Source organism: Drosophila willistoni (assembly GCF_018902025.1).
Source record: "Drosophila willistoni isolate 14030-0811.24 chromosome 2L unlocalized genomic scaffold, UCI_dwil_1.1 Seg196, whole genome shotgun sequence".
In the NCBI taxonomy this organism is placed as follows: domain Eukaryota; kingdom Metazoa; phylum Arthropoda; class Insecta; order Diptera; family Drosophilidae; genus Drosophila; species Drosophila willistoni.
Genome location: NW_025814048.1, coordinates 6567316 through 6581371, shown reverse-complemented (window position 1 = coordinate 6581371; position 14056 = coordinate 6567316). Strand labels below are relative to the sequence as shown.

Genomic DNA, 14056 nt, shown 5'->3' with positions numbered 1-14056 from the left:
AACTACAAATATTGAGTCGGCATCGATTTGGTTTGAAGTTTTCAATATTCTTCTTTATTTACAACAGTTGAAAACAATATATAATATATCTGAGACACAGTGCGTATACGTTATTTTTGACTTAATGATTAAGCTTCCTGAGGCCTAGGATGCTTTTTAAATTTACATGCTGGACAGATTAACAAATTCCACGAGCATTTATCTAAACTTTTTATTCACAAAATAATTAACCAAATAATTTGCCACACGAGTACTAAACTAGAGGATTGGCATAATTATTTACTACTTGCAGACCAAATGATTTCCCCTATTCAAGCATGACAAAAAATACACCATATAAATTGAGAAATTTTAAATAAAATTGACAGTGCATACATTTTAAGTCAATTGATAGTTATGAGTCGCGTTTTTTCAATAATTTTCCTCATATCTGTGATGTTTCTCACTAAAGCTGTAAGAGAAATATTTTCTTTGCCACGTTTTAATATAAACGTTTAACTTACCATCTCCCTCTTAGTTCGCAGCAAGATTTAAGTTTACCAACACCCAGTGTGAAACTTATAATAAGACCTGGGTTACCATCGAGCACTGTCGTCTACATGCTATAAGCCGCCATAAGACAGTACTCAATATTAATGCCACCTTCCACTATCCGGCCACAAATATCAAAATAAGACTTCAAGTTCTAAAGAAGGCTAATGGTTATAAGCCTTGGCTGATCGATGCCACTGTAGATGCCTGTGCTTTTATGCAAAAACCCAATCATCCAGTGGTAAAGATGATTTACAATTGGATCAAGAATGTCTCTACAGTTAATCACACTTGTCCCTATATGGTTAGTAAGAGTTTTTTAAAAATTCTTGGGATTATAAATTCAATAACAAATACATTTTTAGGGTCCACAACAGGTAAAGGATTTTTATTTAACACCACAGCAAATGCCTTTGCCTTTGCCAACTGGTGAATACGCTCTGTTTCTAACTTGGATATTTTCGAATTTACCCCAATTTACAACAAATGTTTATTTTACTTTTGTGGAGGATTTGTTAAAGCAATGAAATTACTCAACACCATTAGTGTAAATTATTGTATGGTTGCCAATAAAAAATGAATCAAGGATTTTTTTCAAATGATTTTTAGAAATGGTTTCAATATACAGCTAAAATGATAATACGTACGTAATTTTTATTTAAACGTTTAAAACTTTTAGTTTTGTATATTAAATACAAATGCTTTGAAGGCATTTCTGACGAAATTAAAAAAAATTTGACACAAATTCAATTTTAATTATATTTTATAGATAACGCATAGTAATATTCCATTTCAACCATGACTAAGTAGAGGTATATAAGCAAGTATTTTAAGCTGCATTTGTCAGTTTATTACAATAATTGTAACAGCTATGAAAGCAATAGCATTAGTTCTGGTGATAATCCTTGTCGGTCTTCCTAAGGAAAAAGTAATACAAAAAATTCTATTGATTTCTTTACTCCACTTGAAATATATAAAACTTTTTAGTCAGCCTCCATGTTCAAAATGACAAACGTGGTGTGCGAATCCTTTAATCAATCCTGGGTTACCATCGACCATTGTCGATTGCGAGCCATTAGCCGATCAAAGACAGTCCTCAACATTAAAGCCATCGTCCACCATCCGGCGACCAGGATCAACCTAAAACTTCAAGTACTAAAGAAGGCCAATGGATATAAGCCTTGGCTAATCTATGCGATCATAGATGCCTGCGCTTTTATGCAAAAACCGAATCATCCAGTGGCGAAATTCCTACACAATTGGCTTCAAAATAGTTCAACAATCAACCACACTTGTCCCTATACGGTTTGCAAAAATTATATACTAAAATTTTGTAATGAATATAACTCTTTTATGTTCAGGGTCTGCAAGAAGTTAAGGATTTTTATGTAAGGCCAGAGCAAATGCCTGTGCCCCTGCCCACCGGTGACTACGCCCTCTTTCTAACTTGGCTATTTTCGGATAAACCACAGTTTATGACAAATGTATATTTTACCTTCGAAGAGGATTTATTGAAACAATAAAAAGCAAAACATCAGAGGAGACGTGAAATTTTGCAGCGAATCAAGTGGAATTTTCAAGAAGTCAATCAATTCATCGCACAATTTAGTTGTATATGTTATAACATTGATTACACTGATTACACTATGTAACAAAAATACAAAAAATTCTTAGTCCTTGGGATGTAATGGGTAATCTCATGGTCCTGGTGACAAAAGCAAAATTTACGAGGAATATTAGGTGATTTTCAAACTGTTAAGACATAACGACGAGACGAGTTCATGTAGCCATATCCGTCCGTCAATGCGTCCGTCTGGATCAACGCAAACTCCTCCTAGAGAGCTATAGAGGTGAAATTTTGTAGGCTTCGGCTTGTAGGCTTCGGGGATTCGGATTCAGCCGAATTCAAACGGCAAAATCTCGAACAGTGACTTTTCTCAATAACTTCGTTATTTTCTGAGCTATTGTATTGAAATTTAATATTAGTGAGTTTATTACACTTATAAACGACTCTGCCAAGTTTGATCAAGATCGGGTGACTATATCACATGGCTCCCATAGGAAGGATCGGTCGAAAACTTTTGACTATTGACTTTTGTCATTAACTTCGTTGGCTATAGGTAAGGAAAGAGTTACCAAAATAAGTAACTGGCCCTCTGGTTTTAATAAGTATAGGCGATAACGTATTCTTCAAAAAAGCTCTGCCATGGTCACAAAAGCAAACTTATCTTGGGACAATATCTGTTTTCTATAGTTTTGTGACCTAACTGACTAGGAAATAACAATTACAACCCATGGACAAAAATCTTGTTACATAGTGTTAATCGCTACTCATTGACTAGAGTTCTGGGTCGTTTCAAGGTTATGCATTTTTTTTTTGGTGGAAAAAAACCAAAAATTATATTTCAATTTGTTCAGCGCACATTAAAATGTAATGTAATTCCCCTTCAACCATCGCTAATTAGAGGTATATAAACCATGAGTTAGATCTAATAAATCTCAGTATAACAAAAATATTTTAACAAAGATATCATGAGAAATATTTGCATAGTTCTTGTGTTTATTTTATCATTGTTTCTCAATGGGAATGTAATTAAGCTTTTAAATATTTTGTATCCCATTTAACTCAAATACAATCATTTTTAGTTGGCCTCCAATTGCAAATTGACAAACGTTGTGTGTGAATCCTTTAACAAATCCTGGGTTACTTTCGAACAATGCCGACTGCGAGCTATTAACCGTCATAAAACGATTCTCAATGTAAACGCAACTTTCAAATATCCAGCTGAAAAAATACAGTTGTCATTTAAAGTGCTAAAGAAAGCCAATGGATATAAGCCTTTTCTAATTGATTCGTCTATAGACGCCTGCGCTTTTATGAGAAAACATAACCATCCATTTATTAAAATGATATATGAGTATGTGAAAAATTACTCATCCATAACTCACAAATGTCCGTATGTGGTAAGACAATATTTATATTCAAATTAAATCGGAAAAAACATATCTTTGGAGTTTTTCAGGGCCCACAATGGGTTAAAGATTTCCATGTAGTGGGGGAAAATGTACAATTGCCGTTGCCAACAGGTGAATATGCCCTATTTCTAACTTGGATCTTTTCGGGTAAAGCCATATTCATTACAAATGCATATTTCACTTTTGAAGAAGATCTGATAAATCAGTAAAATCATTACGAAATCAGACAACAATGTATTTTGAAGCAAATTTTAAAGGTTAATAGCCTTCGAAAATGAAAAAAAAAAACCATTTGTACAACTTTTCAACCGTGACTCAAAATGGAATATTGTAATCAAATATTCATTTGTGAAGTAACCACCATCAATATTATATTATCAACTATGGTAGATTAAATGAAAAATATGTAGTAAATAAATCAATCTCATCTAAGTATAACAAGGTGAAGTATATCGGCTTAACTCTTGACCGAAAACTTAATTGAAAGGCTCACAGCAAGGCTAAGTCGATGGAACTGAACCTAAAAACAAAAAAGATGGACTGGCTCATCGGCGACAAATCGCAGCTCAGCACATCAAACAAGATTCGGCTTAAAAGTCCATCCTAAAGCCCATATGGACATACGGCATCCAGCTGTGGGGTACAGCTTGTCACTCCAACTTGGAAATACTGCAAAAGTTCCAATACAAGCTGCTACATAAATTGGTCGGTGCCCCCTTCTATGTCCGAAACTCTGTTCTACACAAGGATTTACAAATCCCCTTAGTCCATAAGAAGGTCCTGAGATTCGGAGTACGCCATCTCGGCAGACTCATTAATCACCCCAACCGGCTGGCAGCAGACCTGCCAAATGAAAACTATCCTCGCAGACTAAAAAGATTGCACCCTCTGGATTTGCCTTTCAGGCCTGATCCTGACTGGTAAGGCTAGTCTCATCGGTCTCAGCAGATGACAACACGATGAACCCTTCTGCGGCTTTGCTTTTTGAGTGTACTTTTGCTAATGCCTTGTTTTATATGCTTTTCATCGAATTTAATCATTGTCCAAGTCTAAATAGATTTTAAATATACTTAACAACAAAAATTCAAAAAACTATAACATGACATTAAAATATTTACTTTAAAAACTTACAATGTAATAGGTATACTAGCTTTTTATCGAAACGAAATTTTAGAATTTTTTTAAATCCAAATTTGAATCTATTTCAAACCAGTATAAAGTTGATAATTTTTGATAAGATAATTTTTGATCTATTTAACCTTTTGTATGGTGCACAAGCTAATAAATACGGTAAACAAAGAGCGTGTGGGGGGAATATATCAATACATAAATGTAAATTTGTGTATTATGTATATATGTACATACATGGCGATTGTTTCGGTTTCTCCGCATTGAATAAATTCGCACCCCAAAAATAACATTTAACTGCGCAGATGATTTTCGCGGGGCCATGCGGAGCAAGGCCATCAAAATCAAAGTCAAAATCAAACCGAAACATTTTGGATTGTTATCAAGCAATCAGCCAAACATATGTAACCTCAATTTTTGTTTTCCGTGTCTCTGTCTCGCCAGGTAAAAGCCAAAACTTGCATCAGCCATCAGACATCAAGGGCTATGATGGCATATCAAACAAATCAATATGAAACAGATTACTATTAGATAATGGAAAATTTCCCCATAAAAGACAAGCGGCGCAGGTTAATGCTCTAGAGAATGGGTATAATTCGATTTGACATTGTATTTGACATATCTCTTTCATCAGAATTACACTAGTATGTTAAAATTTCCTATCACATACGATTGTAGGTTATATATGTGGTAATAGAACTTCTTAAAATATTTGAGATTATTAAACATTGGTTATTTAAATTCAAATTATTAACATAATTTCTTTGTAATAGCTTGATAAAAATTGAAAGAAGTCTTTTTCCGATTTTCAAAATATTTCAATAGAACCCTGTCTCTTATGTTGACTTAAAGAAAAGATCGTGTAATATCATAAAATATTTATAAAAAAAAACTTGTTGCACCATCAGCAATGTTGATTTGTTTACACTTTCATTTATGATTGTTAATTTTATCGTTTGTGTGGCAGCTATATGATATAGTATTCTGATCCGTCTGATTCTGGCACATATACTGTTTTTATCAATAACTAGTTTATACATAAAACTTTTATTCAAATATATAGTTATGATTTTAAAATTTCATATTTAAATTTCTAGTAGTGCGCAACTTTACCCCACCCTCGGTTTTATCATTTTAAACTAAATATTTTAAAACTAAATTTTAAATTTTGAAAAAAAATAACGAATTGCACACCACAAGTTAATCTATGTCGGAACCTGTTTTAGTTAACATGTATCAAAATTAAAAATTTAATCAATGTTTTTGAAACCATTTCTTGGCGAAAACAAAATTGATTTTTGAGGTTAAAAATTACATAATCCCAAAAATTTCAGCTACTACGAAACGGATACGTTTAATTTTTTTATCCAAATATAGCCTACCAAAATGCGATCTTAATACACTTATCACTTTTTGGATCGTGCTATTATATTTCAAGATAATTCAACTGCGCCTTACTTAGCCCCACTTTCCCCTATGCAAGTGGAAATATTTATAAATTATTAACTCTTTAAAGCTAGAATTGAAGGTTGCTTTTTGGTTCGTTAATATAAACTAAACTAAACACTAGATTTTCTAAACATAAATATTCTACTTATGTTTTCTTTTCATATTAAAATTTAGTAGTAATTACAAACTAGAGTCAAAACTAATAATAATCAAATGGCTACTGGTCCCAAATATGTTTAATTAAATTTATTTATTGCTGTTTACATTTTGCTTGTTTACATTTTTAAACATAATGACTGCTTAAAATTTATCTAAGAATTGCCCTCAACATATTAAAGATTAAGAAAGAAATATTTCTAAATTTATATTTAAGTGGTTTTTCCCTTTCCGTTTTACCGATAATTCGAAATCACAAAAAATTCTTAGAAATAAATAACCACAAAATAATAATAATTTGTACTTAATTTGTTTGAGATAAAAAATTATTTCAGACTTTAGTAGTTAGTCACTTAAACCATTAAAACAAGTGTTATTATTAATCTTGAAGAGATCTTTTCTGCAACTATATACATATTAAGTACAACTTATTAATTTTGTGGTATTTGCCAGTATCGAATCTAAGGGGTAAGTTTATGGGTCTTTAAAGTTTGGGGTATTCAGAAATTAATTATATGAACTTTTCAACATTTTTCCACGCTTAGTTAGAAAATGATTTCCATAAACATTGAATTTCAAAGAGAATAAAGTATCTTTAGATATTTTTTTGCTTTGTCATGTTGCAATGCAAATTTTCAGTCATATTCAGTCGAGGGACTTTGTACCGAAACCATAAATAATTGAGTATTTCTTTTTTGGAAATTTCATTAGCAAAGCTTGTTAGCAGTAGCTCTGATGTCTATTGCCCTATGGACTTTCCCTGATCAGGCCATTCAGACCCAACAAAATAGATATGTACATATATGGAAGGGGAGTGAATCATGTTTGCTGAACTTTGCTTTTCCGTCGGCTGAGAGGATGTTGATGTCTAGTTAAAGCTGATAAAATATGACATTTGCTTATCAAATCGATGCTGCATCTGCCAGTGATACACTTGTCTTCCTATCACTAAACAAATAGGGCAAGTAGATCTTGGTCTTCCGCTTGGCTCTTAGTCACTTCGATTACTCATACGCCACGTAATCGGTAGACGTTCTGCTATCACCACGACAGCAAGCAGCAAGCAGCAATCAGCCATGGCAGCATTACCTAAACGGTAATTTCATCAAAGTGGCGTCGAGTTGGCGATTAACGGTATGTATGTATGCCATTACCTATATATATATTGAATACATTTTTTTTTTTTGTCTAGTGGGCTAGGTCAGTTTATCGATGTCGCCGACTATGCTAAGCAATCAGTTTGATTTGTTTTTTTTTTTTGTATTCTCTGCATATCATTAGCTTTTTGTCTGTAGCTTTATCTGAAGTCAAGTGCCCCAATCAAAGATGTTTAAGGGAACGATTTATGCGCATTTTCTGATCTGATCTGATCGGATGTGATTTGCACAATTTTAGTTCTACATATAACAGTAAAGAGTAAAGAGTTCTTTCTGGTTTTGTTATTCGTGTTTTTGCGTTGTTTGTCAACTGAATGCATTTGAAATTCGTGAATTCGCTTAAATATCTACAGGTGTACGAGTATGAGTAGGTGAAAAATAAAATCTTTTTGGGTTTTCATTTCATTTTTTTGTTTTTTGTTTTTTGATGAATTGTGCAAAGGAAAATGAATTAATTGTTTCGTTTCTTTTTATAGCTGTACCCCAATTATTTGCCCATTGACGTATGTGAATGTGTCCTTATATGTATGCTTTTGTGAGTGTGTGTATGTGTGTGGGTGGGTGTGGGTGTGTGTATGGTTATATGAACTTAATGCTGACACTCGGGATTGTAAGGATTCTTTAGATTGGCCAAACGTAGCTGTTCCAGGGCAATCTCATGGGCACGGAAATGCTCACGAGTGGCCTTTTCCAGTTCGCTGGATGAACTGGCAAGCGGCGCCGCTGTATAGGCAGAGGTGACTTCGGTTTTCAATGGCTGCTGCACATAACCCACCAGGAAGGGATTCTGCTCTTTGATAATCGCCTGAGGCTGAGGTTGTGGCTCAGCATTCGATTGGATGCGCAGGAAGAAACCATTTTGTACCTGTTGCTGCTGAGTGAAGGCCTGAGTTTGAGTGGTTTGCGGAGCTGTCAGAGGCAATTGGGAGTTGATAATCTTTAAGCTGCTGCCATCCTCGTACAGGGACTTCAGCTTGAGCTGCTCTTCTTGCTCTTTGATCAGACGTTTGCTCTCAGCCAATCGCTCGCTTTCGAGACGTTGTTTCTCCTCGAGTTCCAAGCGAATGCCTTCCTGCTCCAGCAATCGGGTTTCCTCCCTCAATCGTTCCGCTTCACGTTGACGCTCGAGTTCGGCTTCCTTCTCCTCATGACGACGCAACTCGAGTTCACGCAGACGTTCATTCTCACGATCACGTTCTTCGTAGCGAATCATGTCAGAGATATCGGCAGCCTTGTCCTCAGCCTTAAGTTTGGCCTGATTGAGCAGGAGCAGATGCTCTTCTCGGGCACGGATAACTTCGGGAGTATCCTGAACGGGTTGGGGACTAATGATGCTCTTTGTGGTGGGCAATGGAGCGAACGGTGCGGCAATGGGAATGAATGGCTGCTGCTGCTGCTCGATTGGCTTACGTAGAATGGCCTCATTGTATTGCTTTAGATGCTCTTCCCGTGCCCGTTTCACCTCAGGTGTTTCCTCAACAGGCTGTGGCTGTGCCAGTGGCTGTGGCTGTGATAGGGGCTGCGTGTATGGAATAATGGTCTTGACCTGCAACTGAGGCTGAGGTTGAACCAGTGGTTGCTGAATGCCTGGAATGGTCTTCAAAATGGGAATCTCTGGCTGCACTGGCTGAGCTGGTTGACGTAGCAAGGCCTCATTGTATCGCTTCAGATGCTCCTCTCGTGCCCTTTTCACCTCAGCTGTCTCCTCAACAGGTTTGAGTTCTGTACTTATCGTGCTTAGAACCTTTATCTTTGATGGAGTGGGCTCAAAAACTTGCTGGAATGGTAGGCTTGTCTTCACTTGATATTTCTCCTGCTGGCCATAGAGAATCGTCGGTTTTAGTGGCTCTTGTTGTTGCAGTTTCTTGTACTCGGGCTTGTCCACCAGACGCAATTGAGCCTGTTCGGCTTGCAGAACCTTCAGTCTAGCCTCATTCCAAATGCGCAAATGTTCATCACGAGCACGCTGAATTTCAGGACTCAATCCAGGAACTGCCTCAAAGGCGCCCATTTTCACGATCTGTTCCAGTGGTTCAAACTGGGCCAACATATTTGCCGATGGCTTCTTACCCTCGGAGCGTAAACGATCCAGTTCCAGACGCATAGCATTATAACGCTGCTCACACCATGCACGGAACAGAGCAACATCCTGTTTCTCCTGACTCGGAACGGATGACTGGATAATAGCGGTGCGCAGGAAAGGATTTACCAGATCTTCAGTGCCATAGCTCAGACGACGAATGCCATACAAGGGTTCCGGATAATTGTAGGCCAACAGACGTTCCGCTCCAGTGCTGTCCAAATAGCGTACATAACCCTGGGCAAGACCGTTCTCCACCGGAAACTGTCCACGAGCTGGAGCATAGGCCAAGTACTCATATTTGGGCATAGCCTTTACTGTGCCCAAGGCCAGCAGGCTGATGACCAATAAACGCATGTTGAATCTTATTCTAGATGCTGCTAGACGAGACTTGTAGGACTTTTTGACTCTAACCAAAAACTTCACTACAACTTCTGCTGCTGCTGCTGCTGCTGCTACTGCTGATGCTGTTCCAAGGAAGACTGATGCTATTCTGATTGCCAGCCAAGGGTTTATATAGGAAGCCCTCCGATGAAAAAAAAGAACCGCAAGATATCTGGCATATGTGGATGTCCTTGAGGCTACAGGATGTGTGAGTGTGTTCATGTCAATAAATATCTGGTTGCCCCAGGTCGCCAACTGAGTCTTGACAACCGGCTATCGTGAGTTCTTGATTTCACTTAATTGGCCTGGCCATTTCAGGGGCCGTTACTTTGACTTGGATTGGGACTTGTCTGGGACCAGCCCTTCTTCCGTTCTTCTTCTCCTCCACCTCCCATGCACTCTTCTGCCGTTATTTGCAGCCTTCTTTTTTTTTGCCACTTTCAAGGTGAAGTTTATTTTTAGCCTGGAAAATTTATGTCCAAACGAGTGAAGGGCCAGTTAGCGATCGTCCCTGGCTTATGTATAGACTATCGATTTATCATTTGCTAAAAGCCCTCAGACAAAGATAATTTATTAAATCATATTGAGGGAATTTGTCAAAAATGATCTTCATCTGCAACTGCAACTTCTCCATTTCCCCCTTCCACATCCCTCCAATTGTTGACCAGACTTAAAATTAATCCCAAAGAAAAAAACTTGTTGCTTTTTCTGTACAGTCGCCATGTGGACGCGCCTGCCTGACGCTAGGGGGACACGAAAAATTCTTTAACCGGTTTCCGCAAAGCAACCGAAAAAAACAAAAAATTTTGCACATAAAACTCTTTTCTCTGCCGCCTTCTGAGGCTTTAATAAATTCAAGTTAATTTCAGTCGGCGCCGTTATATGGGCAATCATTCCATAAACAAACATACAATACATATAGTATATGTATTATATATATGTATATATACATTTAGATATATACAGCTGTCGCCTGACTGCCAAAGGAACAATGTCAATATGCAAAATCAATTTCTGTTTCAGAAAAATTCTTGCGGTTTGTGTGCAGGAATTCCAGCCCAAAAAAAAGGGGTTGAAACCAGGCAAAAATGATACAATAAACCAAAAGATAATAATTAACTAAAGGAATTTTAAATATATGAAAAGAAATTTTAACACATTATTACAAAAAGTTGTAAATTTTGTATTTTTTAAATCAGTTAAAAATAATTATTAAATTTTTTGAAGAAGAAAGAAAACTTTCGCTTCTGGATACAATAAGCTGTGACTTAGAATTGTTCTTATTTTTTAGTTTTTGTTAACCATATCTTAAAATTGAAATACTATATAATAAATGAAGATTATATTCTTAAGTTTAAACATTAACAATCATAACTTCATTTAATTTGTATTAATATCCCCATTGTAAAAAAAGTTATGTTGCTCTAAAGTTTGAAACGTGAGGTGGGTCAAATTAGCTGTGAGAACTGTACATACTCACAGAATCATTAATATTCGATTTTTACTGTGAATTGGGAATAACTTACAATTATTTCTATACGTTTCATATAGAAAACTTAGACATACACAGTTTTATTATAAACCTTAAGGGGCTTTATTGGTTTCTTAATAAAATTATCATTTGAAAACGGGAAGAGTTGGAATTAAGTTACAAAAAAACATTATTCAAAGGTTGAAGAAGCCTTATGTCTCCAAACTTAACCAAAAAAAGGCATAACACGGTAGGGGATCGTCAAAAATTAAAACGCTTTCAGGACAATATTCTCAATAATCCAAAGAATATTTTAATTTAAGCTAACTATTTATTTCCAACCATGAAAACCCTCTGTAAGTTTGTATGTTTGGGATGAAATATTAAGGTTCACATTGATGACATTATCTTCCATTTATAATCTATATATAAAGAGAAGGCACAGCCAAAATATTTTAGTTTAATGCTTGTCCTTTTACTAACTTTTTCTAACTTTAGTGGTTTGAAACATATATGTATCTTAAAGGAAAAAGGTAATATACTTGTGTAATCCTCTACGTACGTTCAGAACTATGAACATACGTACATATATGTTGTACGTGAAAATATGTATGTATATGTTGAAAATATTGTAAAATCTCTACTACCACAAACTTTTTAAAACTTCATAACTTTTGCTTAAGAATTTATTAATTTCACAGTACTATAAAATTTGTTTGAAACTGCAGAATCAACGCAAATTTTATGGACACCTCTAAAAATGATTTTTTTTAAAAGAAAAATGATAATTTATTCTATTATATTTTGTAAAATTTAATCGCAATAGGTTGACAATACTATATATCTATTTGTTTTGAAACAATATGGTTTAACATAAAAAATATCTAACATTTTCTGAAGATACAAAATTCTTTGTAATAGTCGTTTCTAACAGAAGTCTGATCGTTTGAACTCGTAATTAAATTTTTGTTTAGACATCAGAAATTCAAAATATTTGCTTTACAACATTTTTGATGTTGATCGAACTATATAATATACGTAAGTTTTTCATGTTTACTGTCTAGTGTCTAAAATTAACTCTACATGGAATAAACCTTTAAAATCGTTTGTACTATTTATAAAAAAAAATATATCTACTGTCTACTTGGCTGCCTACGTCTGCAAAGAGAAAATACTACAATAAAAATGTGATAAGAGATATAAATTATTAAGTGTGCCTGCTTCTATAAAAACTTCAGAGGAAAATTACACAGTGGAAATAATTAAACAAAACAAGTTGTTATAATTGTCCCCCATGACTTGGATATAGCACAAAGTGTAAATGTTTATTTTGTAGTAATTAATTTGCTCTTGAACTTGACAACTAACTTTACACATTGATTGAAAAAGGCTGTCATATTAATACAATAAAGTGAATGTTGGTAAAATTAATAAGCCAATAAGTCAAGTATACCCAAAGCTGATTGAACTAGGTTATATCAGAGGAATCTTCATGAGTTTCAAGAGTTTAATCGAATGACTAGGCATTTATTTATCCCAGTTTTCTTGGATCACAAGGCAACCTACTTACTAAGAGATTTATATATATATGTCTCGTTAATATTATGACAACTTTCATTGTTCACCTTGACCAAGCTTTATTCACAATTTTTCACACTCTTTGTAAGCCATCTGACCAAATGCTTAACCCACAAACAAGTAACTCACTTTCTTGTTTAACAATTTCATAACAAAATTTCATCTTTAGGTAATCCAAATACAAAGAAAATTTTCTTCAGCCTTGTTGCCAAGTGTTCCCATTTCTGTAGATGATCATAATTATGATTTGAACTGACCATAGTCACGCTGCTGGTGCCAGAAGAGAACCAACACATTTCAAAGAGCATGTGACGTCGCGATGATGTGATGGGATGTGATGTGATGATCACCAGGCGATGGGAGAATCAGTGTGAATTGTTTTTTTTTTTTGGCAATGTGCGTCAGGGATGTATATTTGTTTATATACAATAATAATTTATTTTAATTCTTTTGTTGTCCACACGCTGCTCTCGTCTATTGATATCAATGGCTGGAAATGGAGGCACGTCCGCTTTAATTAGATCAAATGGCAAGTGGCATTGGATACTGCGTGCTAACTATCATAGGCCACGTATTTTTTTGCTTATCTTATCTGTTTGCAGTTTTTGTTGGAAAAATGCAAAATATTTCGTTGCTTTATTTTTGCTCTCATTCAGCTGTCACCACCCACGGCGTATACGCAACATTTGGCATGTACCCAGATGGAGGGCAAGAGAGAGGCAGACAGAGAGAAAGAGAGAGAACGAGCTAGAGAATATTTGCATGTGTTAATTCATTTAATCAATTAGCGTGTCCCATCTGTTCATTAAGATGTCTACATGTCACATACGGAAAATTTTCCTTAACCACTTCACTCACTGACTTTGCTGACTTTTGCCCCTCTTCAACCATTTTCAAGGCATATGAACCCACTTGAACTGAAGTTTTTCTGTGGAACTGAAATCAATTTCGGAAATTCCAAAATTAAATTTTTGGTTTTATTCATGAGCAAACGTTGAAATTATCACGTGCGATCCGACACGGGTAGGCACTGAATTTTGACCGTGTCTGGTACGCTACGTCCGTCTTGACTAGATGGCCAATAAAGGCAAAAGCAAAAGCAAAAACCAAAAAAAATTCCCTCACTACGTCACTGCAGCTGTGTGC

General features: G+C 35.5%; 2 protein-coding genes across 2 annotated transcripts; one reads left to right on the top strand and one right to left on the bottom strand.

Annotated features, from left to right (window-relative positions):
• The first annotated feature begins 435 nt into the window (after positions 1–435).
• On the top strand, positions 436–1058 carry LOC26529688. Its single transcript, XM_015178918.1, has 3 exons — positions 436–453; positions 518–835; positions 897–1058. The coding sequence occupies exons 1-3, from the start codon at positions 436–438 to the stop codon at positions 1056–1058; spliced, it is 498 nt and encodes a 165-aa protein (XP_015034404.1).
• A 6829-nt stretch (positions 1059–7887) lies between these two features.
• Positions 7888–9863, bottom strand: LOC6640075 (golgin subfamily A member 6-like protein 22). Its single transcript, XM_002063158.4, has one exon. The coding sequence runs from the start codon at positions 9832–9834 to the stop codon at positions 7987–7989; it is 1848 nt and encodes a 615-aa protein (XP_002063194.1). The 5' UTR covers positions 9835–9863; the 3' UTR covers positions 7888–7986.
• Positions 9864–14056: the final 4193 nt, after the last annotated feature.

Bases quoted from the DNA above. Each gene is read 5' to 3' on its own strand.
- LOC26529688 (XM_015178918.1), top strand. The intron at 836-896 runs GTTAGTAAGAGT...ATACATTTTTAG, and splicing joins ATCACACTTGTCCCTATATG to GGTCCACAACAGGTAAAGGA.
- LOC6640075 (XM_002063158.4), bottom strand. From the start codon at position 9,834: ATGCGTTTATTGGTCATCAGCCTGCTGGCCTTGGGCACAGTAAAGGCT.